Consider the following 18,441-nt stretch of genomic DNA (forward strand, 5'->3'; position numbering starts at 1 on the left):
TGAAATATCAGAGGGACCACTTTGTAAAATATATAAATATCTAATCACTATGTTGTACACCTGAAACTAATATAATATTGAATGTCAACTGTAATTAAAAATTAAAAATAATAATAGTGATGTTATTTAGATTGGCATTGTGGTATTGTTTGCAAAGTATTTTCATAACCATATCTAATTTGAACCCTTCCCATATGACCAGTATCATCTTTTCTATTTCCAGATGTAGGAAACCTGGGCTTGAGCGGCCAGAGGCTTGTATAATACTGCTAGGTAGGTGTTAGATGTATCTGTGGGAGGAAGGGGCAGACCCCGAGCCCACTCTGAGCCTAGTTCTCTTAAAAGTATAACCTTTACCTCTGGGCTTCCAGGCAGCACAATGCTCAAACTTCTCTGAACAATTGCTACCATTCAGAAAAGGTCTCTGGAGGAAGAGATTCCATTTGCATTCTAGCCTGTGAAGAGCAACTGTATGCAGCACCCAAAAAATCCTACAGTCAGGAGCTTGGAGCCGAGTCAGAAAGTACAGCCCCACTAGGACTACCATAAGCTGGAGCTAATACTTAATTTGGTCTACATCTGGATAAAGGGCCGATTATAGCTCCTCACCTATCAGAAATAATTCAGAGCCAAATACAGTGAAGCATAAGTATGAAAGCACTTGGAAAACCTGCTAGCATTATTCAAATGCCAGATGAATTGTGCTGAGTGAGCACTTTTTATATGCCAGTACTGCCAAGGCTCTTTGTATACATGGGTCTTCTATCCTCTCAGCCTGGTAAGGAGCACATTGTTGTCACTATTTGACACTTAAGGAAATTTAGGTTTCGAGAAGTCAGTTTGTCCAGAGTCACCTACCAGACCAAAAGACTCCTGAGGACAGCCGTATTTTACCAGTCTTCATCTCTGTGCCTGGTCTCATGCCTGGCACATATTGGCCTTCTATATTTGTCAAATGAATGAATAAAAGTCATATAGGTTGGCCAGAGGAGAGGTGGAATTTGAAAACAGGTCTGAGTTCAAAGCATTATTACTAACACTAGCACCATCAATAATAACATTTATTGAGCTTCTACTTTTAAGCTGAACTATATGAAAGTGCCATTTTCATGAGTCACAAACAGTCAAATGGCTGCAGTTTTATATGGTTTAACCCGAAATGCCAAGCACTGTGTCAGGGGCTGAATGCATATTATTTCACACAATCATCCTGGGAATCCGGTCATTCCTGTTTTACACATGAGGAAACCGAGGCTTAGGAAAGCTGAGTAACAGCCCAGGGTCACAACAGCAGTGGAATCATCCCGGTCTGTCAGTCCCCAAGACCCGTGTTCGTTCCACAACTCTGCCTTGCCTCCACAAATACTATTGTTACAGGACAGATAAGGAATCCAAAGCAAAAGAAACTGCTTGTGAAGTTCATCCTTTCTCCAAAAGTCACAAAATTGTCACCATTCACAATTTGTTCTGGGCGAAGTTTTTCCTGGTTTGTTCCATCAGGATGGCTCTGAACTAACTTACCAGCCCATCTTTTTTTTTTTTTTTTTTTAACCAGGAACTGCACTGAACTATAATAGGAGTCAGGGTGGGAAATGGCCACATTTGTTGCCCTCATGCCGGATATGGTGTGTGCCTCTGTGCACCTGGGCTGCCTAGAACAGCAAGAGGAGCACAGTGGGTGCAAATCGGGGCTCTACAATTCTAAAGTCCGAGCTAGCCACTTGTCCCTTTGGGGCTTGGGCTCCTTTTCTATAAAGTAAAGAGTTTGGGCTCAAATGATCCCCAAGGTTCCTTTCAGCTAAGAAATTCTACCACCTACTATTTTTACATGATATAACTATTATCGAACAGAGTTTACTGACACTTTTGTCCCCTGACAATGCCAACACATGTTTGACAGGAATGCATAGTCCCAGGCTCTGAAACACCTGTAGACTCCCTTTGTATTTGTCTAGCTGGAACAACTCTATATTCATCTACATCAAGTATCATTAAAACATAAAAGGAATCATAACTCCTACTGTGAGCATATTTTGACCTGATTTTCAAGTCTTGCTGGATATATTTCTTATTTAACTAAGGATAGAAAGTGGAAAATAGTGAGCTAGTGACAGCCTCATGGAGCACAGAAAAAGGCCACAGGTGTCCCTGAAATGGTTTCTCTGCCACCCCTCACCTCTCTTCTCTATCACTGCTCTAATTCTTTTCCTTCATGGCATGTCCCACTCTTGGTGAGAATTTATCCAGTCACTGATTTTCTGTTTCATCTTGCCAACTACTGTGCGCTTCCCCACCATCTTTTTGTCAGTTACTATGTATCCAAGCATAGGGCTTGTCACAAAGTAGGTGCTCTATGTATGTGTATTATATAAATGAATAAAGTAAAAGGCTACTGGTGAGAAATCCAGGCTATAGCCAAAAGACCTGGGCTCTCAATGTGGCTCCTTATTCACCAGCTGAGTAACCTTGAGCAAATGACCTATCTCTCTGAACCAAAGTGTCCCCAAGGATGATGGGGGAAGGATATCCACTCTACCTGCTTTATGAAGTGGAAGGAGGTGATGAGGGTTAAATAGTTCATCAGAGAACACTAGTGACCTCTTCTGATACACCCTGCTTGGCTGACCAAGTCATGCCACCCTTCCCCCCGACACAGTGCCAGTGTCCAAAGGAAACCAAAAAATATTACTCTGGTTTCCATTTAATTTTAAATCCACTCTGGGAGTCAACTTGCTGAAGTCAAGACTGTGGGCTGCTGATAACTGGGAAAGGCTGGAGACCTGGAATCCAGCCCAAGACTCTGCAGACAGGGCCCGAGGGAGGACTGCCAGCCTGGAAGCTTATTAGCAGGAAAGCCAAGTGACAGCAGCCCCAGAATAGATCCCTCTGGCACTCTCATTTATAATGCCCTTGTATCTGAGCTAGCACTGCTTACGGATTCTGAGTCACATTTAGCCTTAAACCACCCTTGTCAGTGCAGGCACTCTCAACCGCAGGGAGCCAGCATTAGCAATGCATTATCCACCAATCCACTGGCACAGAGCACGGGGAAACACGGCCTCCGGCCTCCGGGCCGCACCTCTCCAGGGTTTTTACAGATCAGAGCGGGAGGTCAGACAAACTCCTTTCAACAAGGAGCCTGAACTGGAGCCTCCTCCGGCACATTTCAGACAGGGAACACAGAGAGAAGCTGCTTACCTTGGCTGCACAGTAGCCCCGCACTCCAGAGCACGACAAGGAAAGTGGGGTACGCATCGACACAGTTTTGGCTGTAGAATAAATAAATTTAAAGAAGAAAAATCAGAAAACATGTTACCACAGTGTCCTCTGTAAAACTACCTGAAACCACAAATTAATACACACCATCACATCTGGAGCAAAAGCCCCACTCATAATTCCACATACATCTACCCATGAAGACTGGCACCAGCTGCCACATCAGAAATGGACAGCAGTGTAAAGTGACATGTGTTCAGAACCCATTCACTCTCTTCCTCAGTGAAGCCCATTGGAGACTCAATTTCTTAATGGACTCGCTATGGCAGAGTTCCTGCACCTGGCTTTGCCAAAGTGCTTCTGAAATTGACAAGTGAGCAACACAGTGGTGGCTGTTAGGGTGGTGTGGCTGGGAGAAGAGCCCAGCTAAGAAGACCTTTATGGCAGACACACAGTCAGCTCAGACCCAAGGCCAGGCTGAGGAAGGAAAGGCAACGTCACACATTAAAGAAACGAGGGTAGGTTAAGAAAAGCTGATGTTCAGAAAGTCATCTTGCTGATTGTGTGATTTCTGTGTGCAGGGCTCCGTCCTTGCTCCCATGGAAGGACTCTCACTCTAACCCAAGCACCATACTGGTGTTTTACACCTTTGTCTCCTTAAAACTTACCTCGAACCTGTGAGTACACATGGTGACTGTGTGAATTTTCGATGGTGACTGTAACGAGTAGCCACAAATTTACTGCCTTAAAACAAGACAAATCTATTATTTGGAAATCACAAGTCCAAAATGGTCTCATTGGGCTAATATCCAGGTGTCTGCATTCCCTCCAGAGGATCTAGGGTAGATCCATTTCCTTGCCTTTTTCAGCTTCTAGCTATCACTTGTATTCCTTGTTGGTGGCCCCTTCCAACATCAAAGCCGGCAATGGTCGATCAAGTCTTTTTTACACTGAGTTTCTCTGACACCAACTCTTTTGCCTCCTTCCACCCAGATAATCCAGAACAATCTCTTTATCTTAAAGTCAACTGGTTACTCACCTTGGCTTCCCCTTGCCGTGTAATATAACATATTCATAGGTGCCTGGGATGATCCTTGAGGGGCCATGATTCTGCCTACAAGTGCTTTCACATTTCAGGTGAGAAACAGAGGCTGGGAGAAACTGAATAAGTTGCCCAGGGTCACCCAGTTATGGAGTAACAAAGCCAGGATTCTCACACTGGTCAGTCTGACTCTAAACCAGGTCTGTTACCTCTTTGACTATAAGAAATTAAATTACCAGTGTCCTCTTGAGGCGTTTACAGTCTCCATCAGGAAAGACGATACCTATGTCCACAGAAAAATAACCCAACAGTACAAGGAAGCACAGAAAGGGAGGGGCAACACGATAGAGGGGCATGGAAGTAGGATTGAGTCCCTGACCTGATATTGACCAGCTGTTGGTCATTGGCACAGCAATCTCTTTAAATTTAGTCTCCTTGCCTATAAAGCTAAGAGACTGATGATGAATAACTCCAAGATCCATTTAAGCTCAAAGAGTTAGTGGTCTAATTGGTGGTTCTCAGAGTGTGGTCCTAGACCAGCAGAATCCCCTGGGAAATTCATTAGATATGCAGGTGTTAATGCCCACTTCAGACCTCTAGAATCAAAAACTCTGGGTCTGGTCTAGGAGTCTTTATTTTAACAAGACCTCCAAGTGATCCTGATGTATGTTCAAGTCTGAGTTCCATTGTTCTCATGTAATTCAAACTGTGCAAGTAAAACCCAAGAGGCAATTTTCAAAATATATTTGGCCTTTGATCCAAATTCCTTCCTTGGATTCCTTCATCTGGATCCCTCTTGATCCTGTTCTCATGATTTTCCTCCTCAATCGGCTATGAATACCTGTTCAAACTAATAGGGCCTTGGGCCTCAAGGGGACCACAGGGAACTTTGGAATTACCATCTCTGGGGCCGCTCCCTTCAGAGAACCCAGAGGCTGGCAGTGTTCCTGGCCATAGGGGCCTTGCCATCCCTCTGATGTTTAAAACAGCCTTTACTGGAGGAGTCAATGAATGTAAAAGCTAAGAAATCAGTGTGTCCTATGCTGGAATATAGACACAGGAGAGAGCAGAGCCTCATTGTCACTTACCTAGTGGGCAGCGCAGGAGCCCCTTATAAATACCACCTGGGATAAAGTACTTGGTTAATAAACAGGTACCAGAATGGTAGCTGCAGCAGCTATTATGCATGAACATGACCTCTATTCTTATATGTTATAAGAGAACAAAACTGCAGCCTGAGGACTGAGAATGTAATCCACTTCCCAGTATAAGGAAATAAGAGTGAACATCTCTTTTTATTTAGTTAAATAACATCTTGTATCTGATGGGATCTAATATCTGATGCTCCTACAGCTTGAAAGTTTATTAATACCAAAGATCGTCCTTGCTTCCTCCTCAGTCTCATGCTTCTGCTTTGATTGGTCAGTTGGTTGGTTGATTGATTTTAAAGAACTGATTTTGTCTGGGTGATGCAACATTCCTAAAAATTCTGCATTGATCAAAGAATTTGCTCATTAGACAGAATGTCTAGTGATTTGACATTGGATCAGCCATTCAGTCATTCTTGCCTATTGTCTTGAGTCACCATGGTCCCTAATAAAATGTCTGCAGAGTAAAATGAAACTCTCTCAGCTGTAAGAGAATGGATTCCTCCTATGAATTTTCAGAATATGCCCCCATCCTGTCTCTCACTCTAACCAAGCCAGTACCTTCTCCCCATCCAGGATCTCTGACATGTCTCCACCAGAACTAAGCTCCATGCACACATGCCTCTTCTTGACAGAGGGCTGCTGGTGGGATGAATTCAAGTAGCTTTGGTCAGTGATGGAGTGCCTCGTGGCCATTCTTGCGATTTTCAAAGCCCCAAAGCCTGGGTCCAATGTGGGAATGCCACTTAGCAACTGTGTCAAAGTGAGTGCATATCCTGGCCTCCCAGAACCTCAATTTTCTCATCTATTGACAGTGAATGGAGACACCAGTAATTCCCTTTCTGGTTTGTTGTGGGAATAGCATGAGATAACGCAGTGCCTTGCTCATCAGTAGCATTCAAGAAACAGTGGCTATTCTTGCTCCGGTGTTTTTCTTCTTAGAATCCCCTATTAAATTTGTCTTTCCTACTGACAAATATTTACCACCCCAAAATATCTTTTGTGGAGACTTTTGTGCCATTTTTCCCTGCAAGACAAAACCGACAAACCCATTTTGCTCTCATTGCCTGAGGTCTAACTATGAGCTACTCGGCAGATCTGGCAACAGCTCTCTGGGCTACATCCAGTTTGCTGTGCCACACAGTTTGTTGTGCCAACGTTTTGATGGTGAAAAGAACTCTTTGTTACTTTCTCTTTCACTCTTCTCCACCTTTCAGAATGAGATATAGAAGCACTCAGTGTTTCATTAGTTAGTATCGGTTAACTTAAAATAAGTACATAAGAGTAGTTGTATCAGTACTAATTAATAGACTCAATGTACATCTATCACCTTCAAACAATTGTAAGGGAGCCTAGAGTGGATTCTGAGAGGTGCAGGGAAGAAGGAACGTGAGGGTGGCATTTCCCAAAATGCATTTTCTAAAATCCCTCCCCTTCTTGGAGAACCAAAAATCACAGTGTCCCTTAGCACAGTGAAGGCTCTCAAAAAGTCTTGCTGTACAGCACTTGTTCTTCTTTAACACTTGTCAACAGCACACGAACTTGTCAACTATGAAATTAGGAAATGAGACATCTCCTCTCTGCAACCTGTGTTTACCTGCACTAATAGGGAAGAGTCTTAGGTCCACTAACTGATATTTTTCTCCAAAAAACAAACTTTGACTGCTCTTCCTGTGCTCATCTGCTATGAATAGGGCTTTGAACTATGACTTATATCCATGAACGGAAAGTCAAGGTCAAGATTCCTTTTCTCTCAAATGCTGGCTCAGGTCTGCCCTCATGGGGATGGGGTTGAGGAGACCATTAACGGAGGCCAAGTCTGAGCTGATGGGCCACACTTGGCTGTGATGTCTGTTTATCAACTGCCCCACAATCTTTAACTATCTGTATCCGTCCACAGCCATATCTTATACTGAAAAATATGCATTGGGCTTTTCAACCACCAGCACCATTAATCCTTCCTACTACTTTTGCCTTCATAACCAGTCTTTAAATATTTAGGATCATACACCCCATCAACCAAAAGTGTTTATCATGCAATCCTCTGATAAGTATATTTTATATAATTATACACACATACTACTCTCCATCTGTATATTAAAAACTAGAGGTCTGGTGCACAAAATTCGTGCATGGGGCTGTGTGTCCCTCAGCCCAGCCTGCACCCTCTCCAATCTGGGACCACTCAAGGGATGTCTGACTACCTGTTTAGGCCTGACCCCACTGGGCAGTCGGACATCCCTCTCACCATCCAAGACTGCTGGCTCCCAACCACTCTCCTGCCTGCCAGCCTGATCACCCCTAACCACTCCCCTGCCAGCCTGGTCACCCCTAACGTCCCTCCTCTGCAGGCCTGATTGCCCTTAACTGCCCTCCTCTGCAGGCCTGGTTCCCCCCAACTGCCACTGTGACGTTCGCTGTGCCAACTAGTGGTGGGGTATCTGAAGCTGGCTCGTAACCCAAATTTTAGCACGCAACTCAAAACAAAAAATTGACTGAGAGACGGCTCGTATCTCGAAAAACTCCTTAGTCGGGACACTCGTAAGTCAAGGCCCCACTGTATTCTTTTATTAGATAGGATGAGAAAATCTTGCCCTAGCCTGTTTTTCTCAGTGGGTAGAGCATTTGCCTGCAAACAGAAGGGTCCCGGGTTCGATTCCAGTTAAGGGCACATACCTCGGTTGCAGGCTCCTCCTCAGCCCAGGGCACATGCTGGAGGCAACACATCAATATTTCTCTCTGTCTTTCCCTCTCTCTTCCACTCTCTTTAAAAATCAATTAAAAATAATAGTAATAAATAAATAAATTTAAAAAAATAAAAATGAGTAAATCTTAAGTTTTTATTTTTTTTAGACAGCAAGGTTAATGACATATTCTTTTTTTTTTTTTCCTTGCACCCTCAGGACTCATTTTTCACCCTTCTTTGGTGCTTTTGGAGGCCCCTGGAAAAAATGTGGCTAGTGTTTGCTTTCTACTGGACTAACACATCACCTCGTTCTGCAGCTTTCAAAGGCAAGCAGACTTGCGGGCTGTGGTTTTCACCAACATGCCATGCCTTGTTGCATTGATCCCCAGCACCTTCTATCAAACTGGTCAGGGAGGAAGTGTCTTTGTAACAGAACCACAGCAGTGTCTGGGCAACCTTTATCTTGCAGAAATTCTTCTTTCCTGTCCCCCCTTCCCCACAGCTCTCTCTCTCTCCTCCTCTCATTCTTCTCCTTACCCCCAGTCCCATAAAGTGGGAAAGACACTTAACAATGCTGGTTTTGGGAGTGGAGGGCCCGAGCAGCACATAAGGCCCACCATGCTCTTCTAGTTCCTTCTTATGTCAGGAACTCCACAAAATTGCAGAACCTCCAACCACTACCAAATGGAACTTCCGCAATTCAAAGACTGGCAACAGGCAAGGTGTGAACACAGCAACTTCCTAGAAACAGAGCTAGTTCACTCCTGGGGGGAATGGCAGAGACAGATAGCCCAAACTGCTCTGTTGTTTCTTCATTGCCAGCAAAAGGCAACCTAATTTCTCCCAAGGGACAGTGGAATTCTGTTGCATGGCCAAAATGCCTAACCTCTTCCAAGTAGACAAACTGAGGAGTACCTAAGAACACAACATAACTGCTTAGAAAGTAGTGATATGGGAGGGGAAAAGTTTCTCTTTCCAAACTTGTGGGGGAGTATTAGTGTTTACTTTGGACTCCTTGTTCAAAGAGGTTTTTATGTCGCCCCAGGTCACAGACACCTTTGTTACAGCTGTTTCACACAGACTGTGCCTGAAGGGAGCTCTCACCTCTCCCCTTGCAAGTGGTTGTTGGCACCTTGTGTGCTTCCCTAGTCTCCTTTAAATGGGTCCGAAATGCCTACAGTGGCCACATCTTTACATTTCTTCAATTGATTCTGAGAATTAATACAGTGAAGGCCCAAATGTTAAAATAGAAATCTCCCTATAAGTAATTCAGCAAAGGATTTCCTTGCGATCAGGCTGCTGGAATAACAGGGGGCAAAATGGGGGCCAGAAATTCAGCTTGGGGTGACCCTACAACTGTGCCCAGGAGTGGCTCAGACCATGTATGCAGAAATTTAGAAGCTTGGGGAGCTATGGGACTGATGATGAAAAGTGGCAATGGAGAGGACTCCCCCTCCGTCGTTCCCATTCCTACATCAAATTTTTTAAAAAGTAAAAATAGCTTGGTGAGGCAAAGGACAGAAGCAAAAGTGTGTCAGGGAGTATGCTGAAGGTCTACCCAGTTAAGAGCCTTTGAAGTCACTTTACTTCTCAGAAGCCATCAGTAGCCCTGTGTGTGGAGCCTTCCCCCAAGTTGCTCCCATGAGCCTCCGACTCTAGGATGACTCCATCCTTGTGTTTGCTTGTGCTGTTCTTGCCAATCTGAAAGTCCTTTCCTTGGGTGGCCATGATTCTTCCCTTGGAAAGATCTCTAGAGACATCAGAGTTGCCTCCAAGTTGAGCTTGGAGGCCATTCACCAGCTCACAGTCATAGCCTTCTTTTTCTACAGGCCTCAATCACAGGCACAGAGGAGCAGCAGACGTGCTGGGCTGAGCCCTCTGTTTAAATGCATTTTGCACAGAGGGAAATGAGGGTTTGAATAAAATCCATTGTATCCCAAATAGCACCAGCTCCTTCACTGGCTGTTCCAGTGTTTTAAAACAGTCTTTATATTCAAAAGCAAAGAATTAAAAGTGGAAAAGCCATTGCATAATCCCCCCATTCTTTCTGTTCTTGTTCTGGTTGCCCAAGAAGAGCAGCATTATGAAAGGTACTGTGTCACCTCCAGATTTCCACCAAGGAACTGCAGGGTCAATGAGTGGCAGGCTGCTGTCAGCAGGTCCTGTCTGTTGCTTCTGCAGGCAGAAGGTGAGGCGTGGCTGATTTTCATTGTATTACCTCTGCACTAACCACACAGGAAATTGGTCAACTATGTGACAAAATGACGGTCCCAAGCTCTGGAACAAGGAGGAGTTGTAGAGATCTCACCTCCTCACTCCCAGGGTCCCCACTTCCTTTCTTATAATACACTTACTGAGATGGTGAGGGGTTTCCACAAAGCTTCCCAGGGGGAGTTCTACTTCCCCTGGGAACCCTACTTCCCTGGTATTGGGAAGGTTGGGCCACACAGACATGTGGCCTTGAGGTTGGTTGTCACTCCAGTAGAGAGACCCCGGTGCCCATGCCCCGACTCTGTTAGTCAGCAGTGTCAGGGTTTAGACTCACTTGGCAGTATAGACTCGCTCAAAGGCAAGTGTCCCTGTCCTCTGGAAGCTCCGCCCAGTGTTGGTCCTGCTTTCATGCTCCACCTTGTGGGCGAAGAATCCTGCCAAGGAAAAGGTTTGTATTTGGGTTATAACCAACATAGTCATGAGCTTGCCATCTCATATTAAATGTTAAAAAAAAGTTTGGCTTGACTTCCAAACAGCCCAAAATGTCCTCCATTAAATGTAATTTAGCAAAATTTATTCAGCAACTACTCTCCCCTTGGTTTTGGTGATGCAAGCATGAGCAAGACATAGCCCCCTTCCAAGGACCTTACAGTTGAAAGAAATAGACCAGTGGTTCTTAACCTTCCTAATGCCACGACCCTTTAATACAGTTCCTCATGTTGTGGTGACACCCAACCATAAAATTATTTTCGTTGCTACTTCATAACTGTAATTTTGCTACTGTTATGAAACGTAATGTAAATATCTGATATGCTATATGTGTTTTCCGATGGTCGTGACCCACAGGTTGAGAACCGCAGAAATTAGCGTGCAGTGATTCATACTAAGATGAAATTGAGTGAGAACACAGTGCTATAGTGGGAAAAAGGAGGCAACCTAATTCAGTGTTTGGGTCACAGAAGGATTCCTAGAGGAAGTGACACCTAGAATTAAGTCTAAAGAACAAGTATGAATTAGCTAAGGAGAAGGATGGGCAGGAGACAACAGGGAAAATCATTCTACTCAAGTGGAATGGAATATGCAAAGGTCTGGAGGCAAGAATTATCCTTGGTTCAGTATGTCTAGCTTATGATGAGGAGTGGGAAGTGGGGAGTAGGACCTGGTTGAATTACAAATGAGGCCAGAGAGATAGGTGGTAAATTGTTCTTTCAATGACATGTATGAATTATCACTTGCCATGATCCAGACACTTAGCTTGCATCCTAGAACAAAAGACACAAAGAGTCCTGGCCTAGGGAGCTTATGTTCTGGCAAAGATTGAAGAGGAGGAGACAGACCATACAAGCAAACAAAATACAGCAATTACAATTACACAGTGTGTGGAGCTATGGGCAAAGAGAAAGCAGAGCATGGTACAGGGCCATTGGAAGAGCCCTACAGGTTGGGCAGAGTGAACCTCAGTGAGGAAACAGTAAGCCAAGGCTTGAAGAAGATGTTGGTTGACAAGTACCCACTGGATTTAACAGTGTCACTGAGACCTTGATGAGAGCCAAGTTAATAAATTTGGAATTTATTTCCACCTCGAGAACAAAGAGGCGTTATTGATGAGTGTAAGCTGAGCCATGGTGTAATCAGAAAGCCACCCTGTTTTTAGTGTGGAGACCAGGGAGAGGAGTGAGGAGAAAAAGGGAGGGAGCTGATTAGGGTGATGGCTGTGGGAGGTAAGAGATGCTATGGAAGAGACAGAATCCAGTGGGTTTGTCTATACCAGCCGTGGGCAAACTACGGCCCGCGGGCCGGATCCGGCCCGTTTGAAATGAATAAAACTATTGAAAAAAAAGGCCATACCCTTTTATGTAATGATGTTTACTTTGAATTTATATTAGTTCACACAAACACTCCATTCATGCTTTTGTTCCAGCCCTCCGGTCCAGTTTAAGAACCCATTGTGACCCTTGAGTCAAAAAGTTTGCCCTCCCTTGGTCTATATATTGGGTGTTGGGGGCAGGGAGTGAAGGTCTCTCTTTTTCTCCCTTCCCCCTATTTTATTCCTTTACTCCTATTTCAAGAGTGAAAAGGGGGGATGGAAAGTGAGATTGTCATAAATCCATCCACAAGGCTCCCTTTCATCAACTTCTTATTAATCTCAGAAAAGTATGGAAAATATGCCTTATATTTGAATAAAAGCTTTTATGGTTTTCTGCTTGGCAAAAGTGCATTTCTTCCCCAAGAATGGGCTCATTTTGAGCCCATCTCCAGGGCTGGCTTGTATAAAGGGGAATCTACCATATTGCAGGCACTCTGGTAGGCATGGGATATAGGTTCCTTTATTGGGCCAGTGCTGTTCCCACTTTGTAGATAAAGACACTGTGCCTCAGGGAGGCTAAATAACGATGTCAGAGTCACTACACTAGGGCCCAGTAAAGCTGAAGATCAGATCCAGCTGGGCCTATGAGGATGTGTTTTCCTCTTACTGTCACACAGATGCTCACTGCATGGATCCCTCAGCTACACAGGGTTTAAGCACACATCTGTCCATTCTGAATGTCTCTTCTTAGTACAAAATCCAGTAGAAAATTCTAATCATTATCTTTCCAGAACTTAAGGTGACATCCTGGCCTCTGAACATGTAAACTGGGACAGTATTAAGAAAGTCAGAGGTTATTTCTGCAACCAGCATCACAACTTGATTCTACTTCCCCGACTCTGCCATTCTTTCTCTCCTTGCTCAGAAAACAAGCTTCTTCCTATTTCCCAAGGCTTGCCTGTGACCTTGACCCTGTTCCTGCCACCTCTCCAGGTCTTTGTTCAATTGGTGTTTTGCTTATTTTCTGAACCTTCAAGCTTTTTTTACCCCTCCTTCTCTTTACTCTGGAAACATACTCAGATCCTTCCTACTCTTAAAACAAAAGAAAAGCAAGCCTGTCTCAATCCAATCTTCCAATAGATCTACCTCTCCTTCTTTCCAAGCTAGACTTGAAAGAGTTGGACTACCTTTGCTCATTCTAACCCCAGCCCCTTGTTATCCTCAACTATGTTGCAGAAACTGTGCACACAAAGACCATTAACACACTTATCTTGGCCAGCTACTAACATTAGGCCAAACCAGAGAGAAACAGAGATAGACTCAGAGAGAGAAGGCTGCAAACCATTCCTGAGAATCAACCACACACTGGGCACTGCTAGCTGCCTTACCTATTTTATTTCATGCAATACCTGCAATCACCACACACAGGAATTATGAATAAGGAAACTGAGTGTCAGAAAAGTTAAATAACTTTTTTCAGATCGCAAAGAAAAATCGTGAGATTTTAGTTAACTGCAAAGTTATGAGCCAGCAATGCCATACAAGTCTTTGAAAAAATATTCCATATGTTGATTATTTTAATAGAATTGATATCTGGATCTCGGGAACAGTTTGCCTGCACAGGAGACAACTATCTGCATTTTAGAAAGAACATGGCAAGGTAGAAAGAGTGGGCAATGACAAGGGACTGTGGAAACAAAGACCTATGAGAAATGATTTGTTGAAGAAGAAATGTTACAGCTAGTTTTGTAAACACAGAAGCAGAAGGCATAGTCTAAGTTTTTCCAGAGGACAGAAATAGGGCTGATGGATAGAAGTTGTAGGGCAGATTTCACCTCAATATTAGAAAGAACTTTCTGCCCTAGCTGGGTAGCTCAATTGGTCCCAATATGCCAAGGCTGCAGGTTCAATCCCCAGTCAGGGCACATACAAGAATCAACCAATGAATGCATAAATAAGTGGAACAACAAATATCGCTCTCTCTCTCTCTCTCTTTCTCTTTTCCTTCCTCTCTCTCTCAACTCAATCAATAAATAAAAAAAATTAAAAAGCACTTCCTGGGTAGTGATTTCTTGAGTAAATGAATTTGAGGCAATATACATGGTGTAATTGTCTACACTCTGGAGGAAGTTTGAATCCTAGCTTCACCACTACTGACTCTAGGACCTCCAACCAATGGTCTACCCTCTCTAAGCCCCACTTTGCTTATTTGTAAAATAGGAATACTAATAGTATATATTTCATAGGATGCAAGGATTAAATGAGATAATATAATAATTAGCACAAAGGACTGTGCTTGACACAGAGCAAAGTCTCACTACCACTGATAATGGGCAGGGCACGCTCAGTGGATGGAAACTCTCCATTTGGCAGTATTCCAGGGGGAGCTGTTGAGGATGTGTGAAGATTTCTGTACTGGGGAACTTCCTGAGTCCCTAATTCTGTTGCTAGAGCCCAGGTTGAGTTGTGAGGTCTTCTGATATGGAGGCTCATGAGACTCACTATGTGAGTGTGTGCATTTGGGTGGGAGTAGCAGGGAAGGCATTGAAAGATAGGTAGTTCCTACCAGCTCTATTCCCCTCCAATCACAATTCTCACAAACCCTTATGACCCTTCTTGGCTTCAAAGTAAGAAGAGACTTGATTGAGGAGGTTGTCACTCTTGGAGGAGAGAGGATGATGTTAACTCCTACCACCTTCCCTGCCGCCAGCAGGACTAAGGGAACAGCTCTCCTGCTGGAAAAAATCTTTTCCTTGCCGTCACCAGTCCAGCCGTGGGCAAACTACGGCCCGCGGGCCAGATCTGGCCCATTTGAAATGAATAAAACTATTGAAATAAAAGACCGTACCCTTTTATGTAATGATGTTTACTTTGAATTTATATTAGTTTACACAAACACTCCATCTATGCTTTTGTTCCGGCCCTCCGGTCCAGTTTAAGAACCCATTGTGGCCCTCGAGTCAAAAAGTTTGCCCACCCCTGAGTTAGGCTCACCCTCACCTCCAAATCTGTGACCCACCTTTGCTCCATGTCTAGGAAAGTAGGTGCTGGTAATTCTGGCCTCACTTTCTTAGAATGATATATTTCAGACTTTTTCTGCATGTCCATATTTGTGTTCTGCTGGATCAAGCTGGCAGAGGGCCACATGTTCAAAGATCTTGATGACTAAAGGACGTTTGAGAGGCAGAGGAGGAAGTTCCTCCAGGTGGCCGCACCCTGGTCTCTCCAGAATATGAGCTCACACTGTGTAGCAAGGCACAGAGCCCCACACACCAGCATGGACAAACAGGGACTTGTCTTGGGACAAAGACAAAGTGTGCAGTGCCTCGCTACAGCATGTAAATATTTCTTAAAACAAACAGGAAGGGTTTGGAATAATGTTTTGTGGGCAAGGGGGGGAGCACAGTTTTTGCATATTTTCCAGATCCTGTAAGGTAGATCTATGGCTGCTACATGGAGGTTGATTAGAATTGCAAAGAGAGGCTCTGTGACATACATTTGGACTTTTGTGTTTGCCTAGACACTCACAGAGAAAACAAGCAGAGATGCTGTCTTCTAAGTCATTGGAATTTTTCTTGTTCTCCTACACGGCATGTTTAACAGTTACAAACAAAAAGCCCTCACGCCTGTGCCTCACAAAGGTGCGCGCTTGTCCTGAGACACCCAGGTGGTGACAAGGGCTCTTTCTGTGGCTTTAGTTTGTCCTTTCCCCAAACACGAGGTGGGGCAGCACTGTACAAGGTCACTCTGCTCCCAAGTTGCTGAGGATCACGGGGGAACAGGGGAGGAACAGAGACTGAGGTGGGGGGCCATGTGGGATCTGCCCAGCATGAAAAAGTCTCCAGCCCAAAACAGTAGCTCTGTGCTTGTCCATATTTGTATCTCCCCGACCAGGAAGCCTCCATCCCACTCATCAGTGGAACTCTGTGACACCACAGTGTTCTGTCTTTATCTAGCTTAAATGGCCTGTAAAAGCTTAGACATTGGGTCATCTATAATCCCTCCTTCCACTTTGTACCAAAGAACTTCTTAATCTCATCTACCGAAAATAATTAAAATCTCACCATCTCTGCTCAGGGTGCACTATGCCATTACAGAGAAACTCAGCACCCACTCGACAGCCCAGGGCCAGGGCTGGTGCATCTCCCTTAGGAGAGATGAAGAGACTGTTCTTTACAACAGGAGACCCTGCAACAACTCCCTCAGCTCCCTGCCTCACCAGGCCTGAACTGAGAGGGAGCAGCTCAGAGTGAAGGCCCACCTCCGGGCTAAGCTCAGTCCTCTTTGCAGGCAGTGAGAAGGCTCTGGCTCCCTGGCCAGGACACTCCTTAGCTGTGTTGATGGTTCCATGGGGAAGGGCTGGGGGGAAGAGCCTGCACAGAGCTGACCCAGCACTGTCTGCCTACCACCCGCACTGCTGCAGCCCAGAGAGCTTGCTGCTGACCTCATCTGCTCCCACTGCTCTTTTCCCTCCCTGGGGCAGGAACTAGAGCTGTCTGCTCAGGGAACCAGAGCATTGTCTGGCACAGGGCAGGGTCCCTGATGGGGTGCACAGGGATGAATGAACCCTTTGCCCATTGACAAACTGAGGGAGCTCATTGACAAAATGGTGCCCCCATGAAACAGCCGTGACTTGAGGAAATGGCAGCCGAAACAGTCCGGTTGTTCCCGCTGGAGTTGCAACCTACTGTGTGTGATTTTGTAGGAAAACATTTGGGTCAGAAAGCTGCAACGTGCTGTCCCATACAGGAAACCTTCTCAGAGTGTGCCTCTGAGCCTTGCTCTCTGCTCAGAAGGTTTAACCACCAGTCTCTGTCCACATTCAAATTGGAAAAAAAAAAAATCAGAATATCCAAAATTGATGAAATACTCAAATTTCCAAAGTGTGGTGGTATGTGACCATTCATTATCATTAAGTTATAGAGCTGTCCTTATAGTACTCTCCTTTTTCTCTATCTTACTAAATTGCAAAATACAAAGCCACTGGAGATACTTATAAACAGAGTCTGATGCAGTCCTAATTCAGAACCTTAAGGAGAGAGTCCTACATAGTCCTACCTTTGTCGGGTCTGGGTATCCTGTTTGGCTTTTTAAAACTGTTATCAAGGTTAATGGATGTGCAGCCCCAAACAAAAAAGAATATTCTCCCCTCTCTCTTTTTATGTACGTATATAATACATATGGGAAATGCTTCAAAAAATATATGTTGCTAGAGGGAGGAAAGCATTACAAAAGATATGTTTCTTCAAAAGAAAAAATAATGATAAGGTTATTTCCCTTTCACAAACCCCAAAATTCCCTTTTTTTTTTTTTTAGCCTACACTTGACAGTAACCTCAGATGCACTGAAGTCAGCCCAGCTGCACAGAATAAAGCCCAGTGTCTGAGTGAATATATGTCTCATCTTCCCTTCTAGGCTTCTTGTCCTTCTCTCTGGCCCCACTAACTAATAATAGTTAAAATGCTGATTGCAGGCCCTTCGGTGAGGGTCTTTGAAAAGCCTCGAGGTAGCTGCCCTGGCACTGCAAGCCTGGTTAGTCATCACTACTCAAGTGAAAAAAAGAACAAGACAAGCAAAACGCCCAATCTATATGGAAACACACACACCTCTATACATTCAAAGAAAAAAATATAGATAAAACGAAAGTACAGAGAAAACTTGAGTATTGTGTAAGCCTGACTTTCATACAACTAACAAATAAAACTTCCCCTTGTTTTCCTGCCCAAGTGAGAGGCTTCTCTTACCGTTCTGGACCACGCTAATGAGGGTGACGATGACCAACAGGACAATATTGCCCACGGTTTCTTGATCCATGTTTGCTTCAGGCTCACCAGCGAGGACTGCTCTGTGCCACCCACGTCTGCACTGTCCAGGAAGGGGAAGTGAGAGCCTGCACTCTGTCTTTCATCATTAGAATTTCTGAAGGTCCCAGCACAATACACAGTGCTGCTTTCTCCTTCCCCTCTTCCTCTTCCCCTCCTCCTCCTCCTCCTCCTCCACCTCCTCCTTCTTCTTCTCCTCAGGCACCAAAATGCCCTGGCTTAGTGTGACCTGCCAGAAGAAGCAGGGCTAGAGAAAGAATCAGGAAGGGGAAAAAAATGAAACTTTTTTATTTATAGAGCACCAAAATGATCTGTGTCCTGAGTACTGCCTTTCTTTTCTTGAATTCCTAGTAGGGGAAAGGAATACTTAACACATGGCAGGGTCCACAGTGGCAGTCAGGTAATAAGACCTGGATAAATGGAAGGAATGATGGATGGATGGGTGGATGGATGGATGGATGGGTGGATGGATGGATAAGGAGGAGGAGGGGCATCTGAAAGCAGCAAGA

General features: G+C 44.5%; 1 protein-coding gene across 1 annotated transcript in view; it reads right to left on the bottom strand.

Annotated features, from left to right (window-relative positions):
- The window catches only part of ALOX5AP (arachidonate 5-lipoxygenase activating protein), a 27,834-nt gene extending 9,767 nt beyond the window's left edge, over nt 1–18,067 (bottom strand). Inside the window, exons 1-3 of the mRNA XM_006763720.2 lie at nt 17,855–18,067; nt 10,638–10,737; nt 3,199–3,269 (exon numbers count right to left, since the gene is read on the bottom strand). Of these exons, the coding sequence (XP_006763783.1) occupies nt 3,199–3,269; nt 10,638–10,737; nt 17,855–17,924 (241 nt within the window). The 5' untranslated portion in view covers nt 17,925–18,067. The remainder of the gene's footprint in view (nt 1–3,198; nt 3,270–10,637; nt 10,738–17,854) is intronic.
- Between the last annotated feature and the right edge of the window lie 374 nt (nt 18,068–18,441).

Source organism: Myotis davidii, unplaced genomic scaffold (genome assembly GCF_000327345.1).
Source record: "Myotis davidii unplaced genomic scaffold, ASM32734v1 scaffold119, whole genome shotgun sequence".
In the NCBI taxonomy this organism is placed as follows: Eukaryota; Metazoa; Chordata; class Mammalia; order Chiroptera; family Vespertilionidae; genus Myotis; species Myotis davidii.